The sequence below is a fragment of the Nomascus leucogenys genome, chromosome 15 (assembly GCF_006542625.1).
Source record: "Nomascus leucogenys isolate Asia chromosome 15, Asia_NLE_v1, whole genome shotgun sequence".
NCBI lineage: Eukaryota > Metazoa > Chordata > Mammalia > Primates > Hylobatidae > Nomascus > Nomascus leucogenys.
Genome location: NC_044395.1, coordinates 95172177 through 95190998, shown reverse-complemented (window position 1 = coordinate 95190998; position 18822 = coordinate 95172177). Strand labels below are relative to the sequence as shown.

General features: G+C 41.7%; 2 protein-coding genes across 8 annotated transcripts in view; one reads left to right on the top strand and one right to left on the bottom strand.

Moving 5' to 3' along the window:
- The window catches only part of PDHX (pyruvate dehydrogenase complex component X), a 180808-nt gene extending 173733 nt beyond the window's left edge, over positions 1-7075 (bottom strand). For 6 of the 7 annotated variants that reach the window (XR_004033696.1, XR_004033697.1, XR_004033695.1 and 3 more), the window contains exon 1: positions 6623-6946. Coding sequence is in view for 3 of the 7 variants with exons in the window: in XM_030829742.1 (XP_030685602.1) it covers positions 6623-6782 (160 nt within the window). In the remaining 4 variants the exon portion in view is untranslated. Of the gene's footprint in view, positions 1-6622 lie in introns of all 7 variants that reach the window. The other variant, XM_003254407.4, reaches the window with a different exon arrangement.
- The window catches only part of APIP (APAF1 interacting protein), a 60921-nt gene continuing 49116 nt past the window's right edge, over positions 7018-18822 (top strand). The window contains exon 1 of the mRNA XM_003254409.3: positions 7018-7201. Within this exon, the coding sequence (XP_003254457.1) occupies positions 7145-7201 (57 nt within the window). The 5' untranslated portion in view covers positions 7018-7144. The remainder of the gene's footprint in view (positions 7202-18822) is intronic.

Below are 18822 nucleotides of genomic sequence, written 5' to 3'. Positions count from 1 at the left end.
CCCTCCAAAAACCAGGGCTAATAGATTCCCAAGCAATCTCTCCTGAATTATACATTTGCTGATCCTAATTTTTCCCTAGGAATGTTTCATATAATAGAATAAAGTCCTTCATTTATACAGTAACGGAAAGATATCAAGCACTATATCACCAGCTATAGTAAATGTACTGCCTACCAAAAAAATGAATCACCATATACCCCATCTTGTTTATAGAATCTGCTGATTCTATATTATTATACTTCTACTTAGTATCCAATGGCACATTAGAAAACAGGTTAGCCAGAATTTTTAGATAGCATATGGTGTAGAATGCGTTTCCTTTGAATGAAATAAACCAAACGTTTTAGAAGAGATTTCAGCTTGGAATACTGGCCTTCTTCATATTAAACTATAAAATTAAAATTCTACATGAATCTCACTTTACTTTGCCATCTTGGGAGAAGAGCAAAAAGAAATTACCATTCCATTTATAGCCTAGCAAAAGATACACACACACACACACACACACACACACACACACGATACTTTGGGAACTTACACATTTTGTTGTAAAAGGCAAATTAAGCTCAAGACAACAATAAGAAGGTATATTTAACAGTACATCACCTTAGAAATTTGCAGATAGGAGAAGTCAATATATACTCTAACTCTCTTAAATAGTCCTGCCACCCTTATATGTAGTCAAGAATTTTGGTGTCCTTAATTGTTCTAAAATGATAGGCTGTCACAGAAATGCTAGTCTACAATGCAGTTATTATTATGTCTGATTTCATTTTTTTAAAAGAAGCAAAAATGTTCATTTAGGATGTACACATGGTGAACTTTAAAACGTCGGCAAGCTGACACTGTTCTGCTGAAATCTATAATCAAGGTATCATTTGATACTGAGGTAGACTATGGTTAAGGAAACAGGCATTGGTGTCAGATCTGGGTTGAAACTTGAACAGTCTACCAGAGTATAGCATTAGTTGTGAGCATTAAATGAGCTGATTCATGTAAAGTGCTTACAAGGGTGCATAGTATATAGTAAGCTCTCAACAAATGCTACTGATTATTCCCAAACCTACTCCCCAAATTTCTTTCTTGCTGGTAAAAGCTCAACTTTGTTCAGCAATATATTTTTCTTGTGCATATGTACTCAGAGTTAGTGATTCCACACCCATCCCCTTGATTAGCCAAAGTCTATCCATTTTTCACACAGTGAAGTCAAGCCAGTGACTAACTTAAGAAAGGGCATACGACCCAATTCTGGTCAATACAATATAAGAAAATTCTGCTGTGGTAACAAGATGTTTCTTGTTCTGCAAAAAAGACATCCAAGAAGAAAGGTCCTCTTTTCTTCCTCTGGATGTCATCACGTGCACAGTTCCAAAGTGGTCATCCACTTATGCACTAACCTTGGGTAAAATGCTAAAACCTCTCTGGGTCTCTATTTCTTCTCCTGTGAAACCTGGCAAACCTTTGCAGGGTTTTTATGATGGTTAGAAGTAATGCAAATACAGTGAGAGCTCAGTATGTGATGGCTACTTCTAATAACCTGCTTTCATAGACAGAATAAAATCCTTTAAAACAAAGTAAACACATACAAAGTATTTCCTGATCACCTAAATCTTCTTAGTCCCTCCTGTTGCTGCCTGTAGTAAGATCTCATTTACCCCTGTCCTCTTTTCTTTGGATGGGCAAACATCTCAGCTGAGTAGCCGAGATGTGCTTTGCTTAGATGATACATTTTGCTCGGTCATTACTTAGTGCAGAAACAATTAAAATAAAGGACTACTGTATTACTGGCTTATTTTAGTCAGATGGTCATAGCAACAGACATGTCAATCATCGATTCTCAACTACTTTCTTAAAGAAAATGTCCAAATCGTAGCCTTTGAAAGAATCAGACTTGCATGCCCTATAGCACAATTGGTCTACATTGGGTCAGTCAGTTTCTCTATTCAAGGAATTTGGAAGGAGATTACAGAAATGATGGTGAGCACCTAAACTAAACTGACAGCGCATTGTGCATAAAGGCCTGAATCACCATTGAGGCAAGGCAAGCTGACACTGAGAAAGAAAAGCCAGGAGTAAACAGATTGATAATCCCAAGTCTGCACAGAAAAACAAAGTAAATAAGAGAAAGAAGACAAACAATAGGAGCCCTAGAAGAAACAGATGGAATAATTATGGTTTCCCCATAGCCCTGCAGCATTTTATAAGTGATGTTCTATCCTTTTAATAAATCCTACTTTTACTAGAGCTATTCTACATGTTTCTGTTTCCACAGTTAAATGAGAATTCGAAAGAGAGTATCAATCTTATCAGTGTATAAGCACTTAATAAGAACCAGGCCTAAAAGAGTATCCGTGTTTTGGCAGAAATACCATACCATTAACCCTATCAAAGAAGTTCCCTCTCTCCTTGTTATAGCACTGCTGTCAAAAACTCAGATGACTACAAAAAACAGGCAGGTGAGAGAAGAGGACTAGCATCTTTAGGTTTTTTCTTTAGATTCTGACATCCTTTATTTTCACATTAAATGGATAAGCATTTTCCTCCTTTACACATATGCACAATATCTGCTTTCTCCCATTTTTCTTGGTCTTTTGTCTTCTACTTTCCGTAGAGATAAGCGTACAAGAAAAAAAAATGACAACTAGAGGTGATGCAAATACCAAGGGACATTCAGCCTTGCTAAGATGTAATACAGAGTAGGGGGCATAGTGACAAAGTAGGAAGCAATTTCCTACCTAAAAAGAACAATCATTACTCAGTGTTAGATAATTGTCACCACATAGGATTTAACTATCAATTTTAAAGAGAGAACAAAAATCTAGATTTTTCTGTAAAGTCTCCTGATTTTAAAAGTTTCCCATAAGTTTTTCTGCTAAAACAATGTGGGTCAGTTCCCTGGCTGCCAACTTGGAATCCTACTGTAGGCTCTAGTGTTCTTTTATAACTTCCTAGATTACTAGCTTCCTTAGATATGTTTATTTAACATCTATAATATGCATGGCCTATAATTATATACTAGGCAAATCGCCACCAAGATTGAACCTCAGTTATTTTTCTATTCACAGGTTATTTTGAATTCAACATGTTATTCTTCAGAGACAACTTAAAACCAATATTATTAATTAACATCTTACCAATTATATTCCAAATCATGCTACCTACTCTGAAAGGACCACAATTTAAAGTCTCTGAAGTTAACTGTCTAGGGTAGGTTGAAAAACTGTTTACAGATGCTGTGTCAATTACATAACGATCACTCTGGTCTCCGGGTCTTTGTTTCTGCTGTTCCTTCGGCCTGTAAGGGCTGTCACCTTTTCCTCTAAGAAGCTGCCTTATATATGATTTCCTGATCATTTCCAACTTACCCCCTCTGAGCTTACTGTATACACTATTGAAATCATACCTTTATTGTTTATGTCCCCAAAGACACTATAAATACTTTAAGGATCCGCCCTATATAGAATTTTGGATTGCATGTCCAGGAGCTAAGTATGATTAAATGTGACATTTAATGAATATGATTAAGAAAATATATATAAGAAAATATCATATACATATAAGAATATATATAAGAAATATATATAAGAATATATATAAGAAATATATATAAGAAATATATAAATATATATAAGAAATATATATATAAGAAAAATATATAAGAAAATATATGAGTGCCATTAACTAAGTATGATTAAATTTCTTCGCTCATTCTTCAATAAGTGGTAAAAAAGTCTCGGCATTCTCAATAAATCTGTTGAGAGAATGATACAAATTAAAGATTTGTAAAACAAATTAATATATGTATATAAATATATACATGCACTTCAGTTCATTAACACAGTTGTGTGTCTTTAGGAGACTCAATTTCTCTAAGCCTTGGTGTTTTTGTCCAACTAAATGCAGATGACGCCATCTTTACTGGGTTATGTGAGAAGTGAATGCGAAATTCTAGGAAGTGCTAAGAAAATGGCATATGTCGTAGCTCATAAAAATGCTGCCAGCACCTCTTAAGGAAACCAAAACTCCAAAGGTAGTTCCAACTGACAAATTTTTAAAGATAATTGTGTGAAAGATGAAACAGTCCGATAAATGTACTTAATTTATATAGTTTACAGTAATCCAAATAGTTGTTTAGTTTTATAAAACTACAGTTTCTACTAAGCTCAGAGAAAAAACACCATCACAAATTCACACTTTGTAAAACAAATAGTTCAAGGATTGCCACGTGTTTTCGGCATGGCAAAACAAAAATCTGTATGTAGGTGAAAGTCAGAAGCGGATATATTTTGACTCGGTATTAGGAAAAAAGTCCAACATTTCCAAATACTTAATATTTCCAAACACTTTCCACAGCTTCACATGCAGAATGCCATGCCTCAAAAGATTCACGTCCTAATACCCAAAACCTATGAATATACTGTTACATGGCAAGAGGGAATTAAGGTTAAAGATGGAATTAAGGTTTCTACGCAACCTTGAGATGGGGAAAATATTCAGGATCATCCAGATGAGCCCAATGTAATCACAAGGGTCCTTGCAAGTGGCAGAAGGCAGAAGGGAATATTAAGAGTGATGTAATGTGCTAAAGACTGAACCAGCCATTGCTGACTTTGAAGCCCATGAGTCAAAGAATCTTAGAAGCCTCTAGAATCTGGAAAACATATGGGGTCTTGAGCCTCCAGAAAAGAATGCAGCTCCTACCAATAGTTTGATTTTAGCCTAGTTACATCCATTTTGGACTTCGGACCTCTAGAACTATGAGATGTGAATTTGTGTTGTTTTAAGCCACTAATTTCTGGTAATTTGTTGCAGCAGCACTAGAAAACTAATTTGGCTTTCCTTGAGATGCCGTGCCTTCTTCCTGACAGATGGTATTCAAACTGGGTTAGACAAGTTGTTCGTGGTATATGTCTAGGGGATGGGGAATAGGTAAAAAAACATCATGAGGATGCAGATAAGGATTGCTTCCCTGAGTTTCTAAAGGCATTAAACTGGGCCTATGCATACTTTTTTTTTTTTCCTGAGACAGGGTCTCACTCTGTCACCCAGACTGAAGTGCGATGGCAGGATCATAGCTCACTGAAACGTCTAACTCCTGGGTTCAACGGATCCTCCTGCCTCAGCCCCTGGAATAGCTGGGATGCCAGCACACCTGGCTTTTTTTTTTTTTTTAAATAGAGACAGGGGTCTCACTTTGTTGCCCGGGCTGGTCTCCAACTCCTGGTCTCTAGCAATCTTCCAGCCTCGCCTCCCAAAGTGCTGGGATTACAGGCGTGAGCCACTACGTGCACATTTTTGTGTGTGACCATTTATGGTACTTTCTCTGTATAGAGAGTCTGTAGCATTTTCAAAGATTCTCAAAAGGATCTGCTTGATAAACAAGATTAAGAACACTCTTCCTAGATTATATCCAATACTAAACTTTTAATATTCCATGATTTTCTAAGGCAGTGAGTCTCAAAGCTCATTCCATTAAATGTCAAAATAAAACATCAAAACTCATCCAATATTTGTAAAATGCAGATTCCTGAGCCTCACACCAGACCAGACCGAATCTCTAGAAGCTGTAAAAAATTTTAATTTCAACAAACTTGGAGGATGGAAGAGAAGGAATTCCGCACACACTGTTAAAGCACCTCTGCTCCAAGGAATATGTTATGAAACATTACACCAAAAATGAAATAAATTGTTCCCATTACGGAACCTTTAGGAACCCCAATACACTCATCTTACCATATGCCTTTGTGTGATTTTTTTTTTTTCTGAGCCTCAGATAGCTCAGAATATGAAGGCAACGTCTACTAGACCTATTTAAATTAAAATTCATTCTGTAGAGTGCCAGGAACGATGACTGGCAGGTAATACGTCACTAAAAAACGTCAGTCCTATTCTCCATCCCTCCAACTCTCTCCCAAAATACGGAAAAATAATACCCGGCCTGCCATTTTGGATACTGTTAAATACTGCAAGAATTGTGTTAATTGTATCAATATCATTACTAAACAACAATTTTCTATAATAAACTTTTTGGTATGATTTATCTCCTAAATGTTCGCTCTTTCAAGCGAATATTTGCTTGAAACATTCTCCTGGACCTTTGTCTGTGATGCTGTAGGAATTTACAAATTTAAGTCTTTCACGAGTCATAGCGTGGGGTAAAACTCGACTGGCCTCAGTGAAAACACCTCCCAAAAGAGAGAGGCCTAGAGAATGAGTAAGAACTCCCAACAGTGGCTTTTCAATCTCGGCAACCTTGGGCAGCTTTTTCTCGTTCGAGACGTTTGACAACCCTAAAGAAACCTGAGCCTTGATTGGAAAGGGGGCTGAGAGAGGAGAGTTTGGGAACCCTCTCCGTGCCTCACAAATAACCCAGATTCCAAGGCAAGGTCATAAAGCCATACAAACCAGGTGGCCTAGGGCAGACTCGAGTTCTCCCAGCTGCCAAGAAAGCCCTTCACAGCATGCATTAGGCCAAGTCGGCGGACCCCACTCGGAGAAAGAGGGAAGGGAATAGGGAGCCCGCGCACCTCCACACCCAGACCCAGGCCCTCGATCATAACTGCCCCTGTCCCAGGCCCATCACTCAGCTACACAGAGAAGCTGAGCGAGCCCCGGCACTCACCCCGAAGCCACTGCGTGCTGTGAAACCATCTCCAATTAGCTCCGCGGCTTACAGACCACCCAAGAGCCCCCTTCACCAGCCCTACGCTTCGGCGGCCAGGGAAGCCCACAAGATAACGCAGCAATTGCGGATCACAACCTAGCCTCCAGGAGGCCGCCATCTTCACGGCCTTCTCACAGGCTGCCGGCAGCACAGCCTGATGTCCAGCACCAAGGCCCCGCCTCCCGCATGGTTGGCCACGCCCCCAGACGGTCGCGGTGCCTGTAGGTCTCTCAGACTTGAAGCCCTCCTAGCCCCGCCTCCAACCACGTTGGCCGTGCCTCCCGGGCAGTCAGGTGCGCCGCTGGATAGCCCAGCAGGCGGGGCCTTACCAGGCCCCGACCCCCGCCCCGTTCGCCCCGCCCCCGGGCTGCCCTCAGCGCCGCCTGATTGCATTTGCGGCCTCGCTGCCTCATCCCAGGCTGAGCGCCGCGCGCAAAGCCGTGCGGAGATTGGAGGCCGCGCGGGTACCTGGTCTGGGCCATGTCTGGCTGTGACGCTCGGGAGGGAGACTGTTGTTCCCGGAGATGCGGCGCGCAGGTAGGGGTGGGGCCACTGGTGCCCAGTATTCCCAGGAGGAGAGGCCCAGGCGGGACCCGGCGGCTGGCGCTGGGCGCGGGGTCGCGGACCGGGCGTTTGGCTGCGGGGCGGGGCTTCGGGCCTGGCTGTTCGCTACCCCGGCGCACCGCGACCGTCGCGTTCGGAAGCAAGGCTGCGGCCCCAGGAGATCCGTGGTCCCGGGCGGGGCGCTCAGATGGCGGGAGCTGGGCGCCAAACGTTGGAAAGAAGCAAATAACAGAGAGGAGAGCGTTTAGGTGACCTCAGCGGGTATTTATCAGGAAGGCAGTCCAGAGAAGGAATCGTGAAGCACCGAAGTGGAGCTGGGGCGAAGACCGCGCTCCCCGAGCTTCTTTTCTGCGCCCTGACGACCAGTTAGGCGTTTGGGGAGACGTTTGGCACTCGGGAGACGTTTGCCGAACCGGAGCTCTGCCTCGGCTGCCAGCGCTTTGCCTTTGAGCAGTTGCTCCTTGCCTGTCTCCGTTTATATGAATTGTGGGATGATCATGGGAACGATTCTTCCTTAAGCCGAAGTCAAAGGGAAATCCACCCTCACGCTGCATGTAGTTTTCGGTCATTTACACAAACCAACAGTTTTATGGAGCGCCTTCTACGCGCTCAGAGATAGGGATACGTAAGACAAATGACCCAGGGTCTGGAGAACTAGACGAATAAGCAGTTTCAGCACAATATGATAAACCTCACCTAAGAGGCAGGGAAACCCCTCAAAATTAGCTCCCTTATTCCCCCTATCTTATTTCTCCTATCTATATCTTTCTTAGGGTTGAAAATCCTAATTAAAAAGTAGTAACTTCGCAGGAGATTTCATTGCTAAACGTTTGTCAACCACTTTCTTGTTTGAATAAGTGACTTCCCCAAATTAGCAAAGACGACTCTGAAAATAGAATGCTGGATAGGCAAGATTGGATGAGAGAGAGAAGATCTTGGAGATAGGACAGGTAATTGGAGATCGTTGCTAGGCAAGTGTGTATGGAGAAGTGTTCATGTCTTCAATCAGTAAATCTTAGTGTAATGTCATCAAAATGAGCATCAAAGAGAGCCTTAAGGGACCCGAGAATAAACTAGGATTCTCAAACCAAACATGGCCCACAGACAGCTTGATGAACAGGCATGTTTTTTTTTTTTTTGCTGCACTCAATGTTCATGAAAAGTTTGAGCCAACGTTTCTTTTTTTTGACACGGGGTTTTGCTCTTGTCGCCCAGGCTGGAGTGCAGTGGCGTGATCTCAGCTCACTGCAACTTCTGCCTCCTCGGTTCAAGCAATATTCCTGCCTCAGCCTCCCAAGTAGCTGGGATTACAGGCGCATGTCACCACACCCAGTTAATTTTTGTATTTTTAGTAGAGAGGGGGTTTCACCAAGTTGGCCAGGCTGGTCTTGAACTCCTTACCTGAGGTGATCCATCTGCCTCAGCCGCCCAAAGTGCTGGGATTGCAGGTGTAAGCCACTACGCCCGGCCCGGCCAAGCCAACATTTCAAAATCCAGAACCATTTCAGCTTCTTTTAACAACCTCAGAACACATGGTGACATTGGGCTCTTATTTTTTCATGGGATCTGGATTGCAGTTACTAGTGAACACCACCTTTACAAAGGGTGCTGGCCAGGTTACCATAGCTTCCACTACTCACACTGGATTTGCATATCTAGTTAAATACATGAGCCCCTCTAGATATTTGTATTTGTCTGGTTTTGTACAAATACATAAAAACAGCAATAAGAAAGGTTTTAAAAAGTCATAAAATTTCATTGTAGTTTTAGGGGGTCATGGACAATTGAAAGAGACAGTTTCTTTGGCCTTAAGGAAGGGGAATGTTCAACTGTTAAGTGATTAATTCAACAGATATTTAGTGAGCGCCTACTATGTACCAGGCATTGTGGATTTAAGAGTGCAAGCTACATCTGGTTCCTTCTCCCCTAGAACATGCTGTACAATGGGAGAGACAAATTAGCAAAGAGACAAAGATGGTATGACAATATGACATAGTATGACATGACGATATGACTTAGATGATGAAGTTCAAGGTAGTATAGGAGCATACACTTGAATGGGTTAGAGAATACCTCAGGAAAAAGTGAAAGTATCTACTGAGGCCTAAAGGATCAGGAAGACATAACCACATGCAATGAAAGTAAGGATATTCCAAGTAGGGGAAGTAGCATGTACACAATCTCAGGGTTGTCCTTGATTATGGACATGGTGTTTTCCCATATTAAGTTTGGTGTTCTGGAACATAAAGTAGGGGCCAGAGACTTGAGATGAAGCTAAAGAGAAAAGCTAGTGAGAGGTGAAGCCACTGGCCTTTTGGGTTGGGTGGGGACTTGGAGAACTTTTCTGTCTAGCTAAAGTAGTGTAAATGCACCAATCGGCGCTCTGTGTCTAGCTAAAGGTTTGTAAACCCACCAATCAGCTCTCTGTAAAATGGACCAATCAGCAGGATGTGGGTGGGGCCAAATAAGGGAATAAAAGCTGGCGACCCGAGCCAGCAGCAGCATCCCGCCTGCGGTCACCTTCCAGGCCGTGGAAGCTTTGTTTTTTCGCTCTTCACAATAAATCTTGCTGCTGCTCACTCTTTGGGTCCACACTACCTTTATGAGCTGTAACACTCCCGGTGAAGGTCTGCAGCTTCACTCCTGAAGCCAGCGAGACCACGAACCCACTGGGAGGAACCAACAACTCCAGACTGCTGCCTTTATGAGCTGTAACACTCCCTGCGAAGGTCTGCAGCTTTGTTCCTAAAGTCAGCGAGACCATGAACCCACCGGGAGGGACGAACAACCTGTGCGCCACCTTTAAGAGCTGTTAACACTCACTGTGAAGGTCTGCAGCTTCATTCCTGAAGTCAGCAAGACCACGAACCCAACAGAAGGAAGAAACTCTGAACACATCTGAACATCTGAAGGAACAAACTCCATACACACCATCTTTAAGAACTATGTAACACTCACCGCAAGGGTCCATGGCTTCATTCTTGAAGTCAGCGAGACCAAGAACCCACGGGAAGGAACCAATTCTGGACACACTAGGACCAGACCTAAAGGGCCTGTTAAGCAAATCTTAGATTTTTAAACTAAGGGCAATGAGATAATCAGCAAGATGACTGAAGAAAGCCTGGGGATTGCTGGCTAGAGTTAAAAAGACTAGAGGCATGGAGATAGGCATGGAGACAGACTAGGAAGCTGTGGCAGGCATCCAAGCAAGAGATGCTAGAGGTCTGAGTGAGGGAGTAAAATCAGGAGGTCTTGGTTATTGATTAGATATGTGTAGTGAGGAAACAAATCAAGAATGACTTTTAGGTTTCTGATCTAGTGATTGGGGCCTGGTGGTCCACCAGAAAGAGAATACGGGAAGAAGAAACAGTTTATGATGGGTGTGTTGTGGACATGTTGAGTTTGAGGTACAGCCTCAGCATGTGGTACTACACACTGAGTGTGTTAAGCAGGGTTCTCTAGAGGGACAGAACTAATGGAATATATATATATAAAGGGAAGTTTATTAAGCATTAACTCACGCGAACCGAAGGTCCTGCAATGGGCCGTTTGCAGGCTGAGGAGCAAGGAGAGCCAGTCTGAGTTCCAAAACTGAAGAACTTGGGAGTCTAATGTTCAAGTCGAGAAGCATCCAGCATGGGAGAAAGATGTAGGCTGGGAGGCTAGGCCAGTCTCCCTTTTCACATTTTTCTGCCTGCTTGTATTCTAGCCACGCTGGCAGCTGATTAGATTGTGCTCATCCAGATTAAGGGTGGGCCTGCCCTTCCCAGCCCACTGACTCAAATGTTAATCCTCCTTTGGCAGCACCCTCACAGACACACCTAGGATCAATACTTTGTATCCTTCAATCCAATCAAGTTGACACTCAGTATTAACCATCACACTGGGTATTGCTTTCAAGCTAGGAGAGAGAACTGGATTGGAGATAAAGATTTGGAAGACTTGCTCGCCAAAACCTTCCCTCTCAAGACCTGTGTGTTTTTATTATTCTGTCTTTGATAGACATTCTTTTCTGAACACATGTTATAAAAGATATATCTGTTCTGAACACTGTAGCCCATTCAATAATTTTTATTATCCTTTGCAGTAACTTCCCCAAGTGACTTATGTTTCATGTACTTTCTTCCTGTATTCTAAAGATTCTTCAGGCATCAGGTGTGTTATTTTCAGGTCAGATTCAGCTTATAACAATAATCTCTAACCTGGTTTTACAGCTCTGAAATTAAATCCCTACTGACTGGCCCTTGAACTGATTTTTTCTAACATCAGCAAAAGTCAAGGAGTATTTCCCTAAAAGAGACAGCATTTACTCAGAAACCGTATATTAAAGTCCAGGCTGAAAAATGCAATCATGAGTAAGTTGTTCCTATTCTTCAGAAACTTGGGCAATTGCAAATGCATATTTATGATTAATATATACTAGTAATGGGCAGTGGGGCCTGGGGGGAAAGGATGAAGTTCCATTAGGGGATGATAAAGTATTTTGCAAATATAGAGGGAGGGGAAGGTCATTTCATACAGTGACTCATGGAAGACTTCATGGAGAATATGGCATTTTAGATTGGCCAGATGGAAACCAAAAAGAAGATACTAGGGCCAGTATATGCCGTTTTAAGAGGTAGCACTACACAACACTGATCGTTTTTGCTATGTGGGAGTATTATGGGCCCATTGTTTAGTTGCTTTTTTAAGGGAAACTAGAAACTCAGATTTTTTATGAAATCTCTTGATTTTAAAATTTAGGCTCAGACTCTTTCTAAGTATTGTGTAGACCAAATAAACAACTTCCTGTGAGCCTGAAGCAGTCCACAAAATACCATAACCTCTGATACAGGACTTTTTTTAATGTAAGAGATATGATCTTAATGCAACCAATGTTTATTGAGCAAAGCACTGTGGTAGGTATAGCTATACCAAGAGCCCATTCCCTACCCTGTAGGGAGCTCTGCTTAGTTGCAGAGAAAAACCATGTAGGGACTACTTCTATTTTTTAATTTTACCTTAACTATCACAGTGTCCTATATATGTTGACACTGAACAAATACTTGTTCTTTGATATTTCTGCAGCACAAGTACATCCAATACCCTTGCCCTTTTTTTTCCCTTGACCTCATCAGTGCTGTTCATCTTTACCTCCCCCTCACTCTAACATCCCATTCCCATGGTCATATCCTTCTCTGCCCAACCCCTAGCCTTTTACCATACACTTTTTTGGGTATATTCAACTATATGAATTAGTGTCTCTACAAATATTCTGGTGTCTTACTGCAGCTGGCCTCTGAGTAGCATGTGATAGTCCTCTGGGGAGTTTCCTTTTACATTCCCCTAAGTAGCTGTTCCAGAACCTCACCATTTCACCTCATCCTTTACCCCACACCTGTTTCAAAGGTGACCTTGCCTCCAAAATTACAAAGAAACTGAAAGCTATTAGGTGTGAACTTCTTAATGTCTTCCTCTTTCCACATGCAGTATAATGTAAAGGTTAGGGACCAGGATCTAGAATCAGACTGCCTGGGTTCAAATTCTGGCTCTGCCTCTTGCTATCTTGGTGGCCTTGGACAAGTTACTTAATCACTCTTAGTACAATAGGGTTGTTATAAGGGTAAAGTAAATTATTCCATATAAAGGCTTTAGAAAAATCCCTGGCACAAAATAAGCACTCTATAAAGAAATGTTAGCAATTCTTATTATCAGTGGTATTATTACATATTTAATATTACATTGTTAATATTATTACATACTTACCTGCATCTTTACCTTTCCTCCCATTCCTGTTTTTCTAATGCCGGCTTCTCTATCTCAACAAAGGCTGACCTCTTAGACCTCTGCTCTCCTGTATGTTTAATCTCTCCCTGTCTCCTAATGTTACCCCTTAGCGTGTAATAGAAAACTGTCTTAACCAGTTTTCCCTTCTTTTTCCCTGTTTAGCCCTTCTTTATAGCAACACTATTGAAAGAGTCGTTAGAACTCCATGCCTCCAAGTTTCATTTACTTCTAAATGAAAGTGAGTGAAGCCCACTGCGATCTTGCTTCCACACCCAGTCTATTGAAACAGTTGTTACTTAAAAGTCATGGTTGACCTCATTTACATATGGAGTTGGCCTAGCCAAACCTTTAGCCAGGATGAACCCAGCCACCCGTTTCTTTGGGCTGGCATTGAGCAGCTGAACATTGCTGGAGAATATTGCACAACTTTATTGTCTGGCCTTGCTTCATGATTTCAACCTCAAATCGGCACTTACTGCTGCCCAACAGCCCATCTTTGTTTCTCTAGTAGTTCGGTGTTCCACTCCCCAAGATGACTATTTTATACCTTTTATTCTCTTGTCAAGCCTGTCATACGCTGTCGCCATACTCTCAGCTGATGACTTTGTTTATACTTAAGACAATAGAAGTCATTAGTTAATGAACTTCCTCGCCTTCCTACCACGAAACCTACCAATCTGCTGGAATGTGAACCCAGCTTCTCTATTTCATGAAATGGAAGAAGCCCAGTTCCTCCACTAGAGCTCAGGATCTCCAAGCCCTCTCACCTTCTATAATTATTTCTCTCCGTCTCCCCGTGTCTCCTGTTAGGAATCATTTCCTTTCTGGTAAGACTGTTCTCATCAGCTTTCAAGCCCTTCCACATCTGGCCCCTACAAATTCATCTTCCGCCACCCTCAGCACTTCCTCACTCTGCTCTAGCCAGCTGATCTACCTGTGAAGTACTTGCTCACTTCAGAGCCTTCACACCTGCTGTTTCCTCTGCCTGGAGTACTTGCCTCTCTCAACACAAAACCTTGCACACACACACGTACTCATTCATCACACACTGGCTTAGTTCATGTCTTTTAGGTCCTAGATTAAATGCCACCTGCTCAGAGAGGCCTTCCTTGACTGCCTTAATCAAAGTTGATCCCTGCCGTTTTTCTCCAAGTCCCATGTTTCTTTCCTGCTTGGCACTTGTTACAATTTATTTATGTATTCTGTTTACTTTTTAAAACCTCCTCCTCAGAGTGTGAATTCTTTTAGGTCAGGCCCTGGGAATTCAGGTCTAGTTTATGGCTGAATTCCCAGGGCCTAGAAGAGTGTTCAGCACATGGTAATATTTCTGACCCACATCCCAGGGAATGATGTCATCCACGCAGCTACTCAGCTGACCACACACTTGGGAGTCTTTGAAGCCTTCCTTTCTCTCCTTCAGTTTTCTCACCCAAAGTCCTTTATCTTCCAAATGCATCTTCACAGTCCCTCCCTTCCAGCTTCCTTTTTAAACTCTTTCAGCAGCCTCCCTGCTCTTCTGGGCTTTTGCTTTCTTGGCCACTGCCTTTCGGCCTCTTTCGTTTACTGACACTGTGCAAATGTTTCAAAACCAGACTCTTATCACGTATCTTATGTTTCAAACTCTTTGGTGGTTTTCAGTCATCCGTAAAATACAGGCCAAAGCCCTGTGCATAGCATTGAAGACCCTTTAGACTCAGCCTCCCTTTTACCTCCATCCTGCAGAACCTAATTTATAACCACTTCCAACTACTAAGCATTCTCTCTGACTGAAATGCCCTTTCTCCTCTTCACCTACCCAGCATATACTGCCACCGTCCTTCATTAAGACAGATATAAGAAATACCAACATAGAACTAACTACTGGTGTTAATTCAGAAGTCTGGAGATCACTAATCCAGATTATTAATAGAAGGAGACTGATACCCAGAAAGTATCACTGACTTGCCTTAGGGCACACAGCTAGTGGGGTCAAAGCTAAAAACAGGCTCCATGTCTTCTGATTTCTAGTCAACACTTGACTGTTAAAGAGAAGGAGGAGGAGGGTTTTTAAGTATGGTGAAGGTAGAAGAGAGAAGGTTTTCTTTCAAGTAAAGAAAACCAAGATGCATAGAGAGACAAGTGGAACAAGTGTGCAGAACGAAACGAAGACAAAGGACAGAGAGAAAGTATGACTCATCTTTACTGTGCCTGCATTCAGTCCCTTCCTGAGGCCAGTGTCAGGAAAATAAGGGAAAGACTTTGAAACAAACAAAAAGAGTATTTACTGGGTATCTTGGAGTTATTATTATGCTGTTTTACAACTCTCAGTTGTGGAATCCTGACAGTTAACGCAGGTGATTATTGTTCATGGAAATGCAAGTTGTGTTCAATGGAGATTCACTTTATTGTTAACCTGTGGACAGTATCCAGTTTTGCTAAGTCAGGATTCCTCGTTACTTATATATGTATGTTTTGAATTCTCCTTTTGAATCAGTTGTAACATCTTACTAGTTTCCCCATTTATTGATGAGTTACTAATAGATCTCATGCATGTTATTTTATACTTGTATGAGAGTCTCCCAGGTAAACCTGTATCTGAGGAATATATGCTATATTTGCTTAAGTTGAAAGAAGAGATGGGGGAGGGGATTAGAGCCATTGTTGGCTGTGAGTAGTATCTCGGAGACAAGCCAGGCTGATTTCCTTAAAATAACTAGATTGAAAAATTGGAAAAATTAAATACCAAATCAAAACTTGTTAGACGTTAATGATTTCGATATGTACAAAATGCTGTTAAATGTGTTTCCTCCTCACTGTAGAACCTCTACTATAAGTAGTTGATTGTAATCAATCTTTAGATACACATTTCAAAATTATTATTGTAATTGAAAACCAGATCTAACAATAATAGGAAAGTAATATTGACATTCAGGAGAGAACTAGATACCAACTAAACCTTTCCTTCTTGTCAATTCTTGTTAAAATATATGTTCTGATAGTTACTTTCTTCTGGCAGTTTAAATGACTTCATTTTCACCAAGTATATCTCTGTTGGTGCCTGCTAAGTGATAATTCTCTTTGAAATTTTAATTTTATGGGTCTCAAGGATTGAAAATGTATTAACAGCAGCTGCCTTGTCATTGTTATTACTGTAGCTTGAAGCTGGCTAATTGCTGTAATACCGCAGCACTGGAAAAGACAAAAGAGAAAGGGGAGACCCATAATAAAAGACCATTTTCTGTAATGTTTGCAATTTGCTGTGCAAATTGATGGTTTTAAGGGTTGGAAGACTGCAGGAGTCTTCCCATTAGCTGTACTTTAAGATGTTACTGAAATATCACTTATATCCCTAAATAAGGAAGTAGCAAATTATACAGGCATAGGTAATTTGGGCTAGATTTCTTAAGGACAGATATAAGAAATACCAACATAGTTTTTCCTTAATAACTCCTGTAATATTCCCTCCCTGAGGAGATGTCACCCTAACTGCTGTTAGGGGGTTTTGGGCAAGGACTCTTTCTGGCTCCTTCCTGCTGAAAAGGGACATCACGTGGGGAACAACAGCCAGGGCTCCTCCTGGGGTTGATCTAAGGGTCCTCGGAAGAATGGCACGTCCATGTGTGGTTCGGTTTGCAGCACCATTTGGTTTGATTGCTTCTAGGCAAGAGGAAATGATTTGAGTTATAGTATTGAGTATGCAAGGTCCAAATATTAATACAAGACATATAAGTAAGAGGGGGCTTAATAAAGGAGCTAACCAGTTCCATAAAGAAGACTAGAATTCGTTAAAGAGGAATTGTAGCCACCCGGGGCTGAAGCCTGCGTGTTCTTGTAGCCTCTTAATGATTTTGATTTGATCTTTAGGTAGCTGTAGATTTTCCTCTGCTTTACTAGAGGTGTTAATCCAGAAGCAGCATGTTTTATTTTTAAGTGCACAGGTACCTCCTACTTCAGCTGTAAGGACGTCTAAGCCCCATCTATTCTGTGCTACTACTGAGGTGAAAGAGTCTGTAGATTGCTGTTGTGCCTCTATGGCACCTACAGTTGCCTTCCACCCTCGTTGCATCATAATAGAAATATTAAGTACTGATCTTTCAAGGAGAGGGATGCCCGTAATCCAGACTAGACCTCTGGCTGTAGAATTTCCCATTCATGGTTTTTCTAAGATGGGATTGTCATGTGCATGCCCTCCCCAGTCTGCTCTTTCAGTTAAATCTCCCTATGAGGGCATAGAAATGATAGATCTGTTTCTCTGGCGTATTCAAGATAGTGTAGTCTGGAAAAGAGCCTCAGTTAGGGATGACTCCAGATGATGCTGCCATCTTGGTAGAATTTAAAAATAATAAGTCAGGAACTAGTGCTACTATAGTACAAGTTCCCTTCCAATGCCTTGGGAGGATTAAATGTATCCAGGAGCCACAAAAAAAAAAAAAAAATTAGCCCCGTTCCTTGAAGAGATGGTTCTAAGTTGTGGCTTGTGAGAGACACCGGCAGATTTTTCTGATATCTTAGAAGTTTCCCTTCTTTACATATAATAGGGGCATCCTTGGGATAAGGATATCCATATTTACAATATTTATGATGCCATTTGGAATTTGACATGCCAAGTGAGAAGTGTCCACCTGACAAACGGAGTTTCGAAAAATTAGAGACATAATATGCCCTGGCCAGTATCTCAGATGATCCTGTGGAAAGGGCTGTCAGTCCAGATGCCTCCAGTTTGCCCACAGATCTGTAAGCAGCTACTATTAGCAAACATCATACAAGGGTCTGGAATTCCACAAGGGGGCATGTTCGGAAAGGCCCATCTGTTATTCTTTACAATATAGTCAAGGTGGTTACTTAGAGCATGCCACTCCCACCGGGGCTTCCAACCAGAATGAGAGGCTAGATTCTGAAAGCCCCCCAACTAGGGCTTCTGATCCTTTTAGATCACCCTTGTTGCACTCTCCTCCCTAAATATTTGAACTAACAGCAATTACAAGTGTGATGTTACAATATCTGAGATCTGCCAAGCATGATCCTTCCTCGCTGCTTTTAAAGCAGGGGGAGGCATTTGCTGTTACTCAGTCTTGTCCCAGCCTGAGGATGTGAAGCTTATCTTCAGGCAGAGTGTTCTCCGGCATTGGGAGCAGCATGTCCAATTTATGCCTGCTAGGTCCTTAAGGGTAAAGGTAAAGCCAATACAGGGAATCCTAAGACAGTGAATTCTGGGTCATTGTAAGTTTCCTTAGCATCACTGAACTGAGTAAACAACTTAGGACAGACCCAACAATTAGTCTTGTTGTACAAATGGACCATGGCAGATATTGCAGGAGCTAAAGGGTGTGATGTATTACTAAGTCCGATAAAAAGTCTTAACAGACTGAGTGGTAGTAAAACGCTCATGTTTACTTCCTTTTCATAACTGTTATTCCTGCTATCAGGATAATAATTAAGCAGACTGCTCCAGTAATTGAGATTGTCTGTCTGATATTCCACCTGAGGGTGCTACAGCATACAGTCCTACTGCAAATAGTAGAGTGAGTAAAACAATTCCTGCAAGGGTGGCATAGTAAATAATTTCCATCAAGAAGAAGTTCTAATATTTGGCAGCGAATCTCAAAAGGAGACGTGGAAATGGCAAGAAGTATTTGGTGAGGTAGGGGTGAGACTAAGATGAGTAGTTTTCATTCAGTTATTTATCTTTTGTGATTTTCAGCTTAAGATCTCCTCTTTATTTACATTGATATTCAGGGCATTCCTCTGGGCCATCAGGGGTTGCTCCCTCAGGTCTCCAGGCTTTGACTCCAATATAATGTATCCAGGAGTCGATTCTTGTAACTTTTATTGCCTAGGGGCTTGAAAGA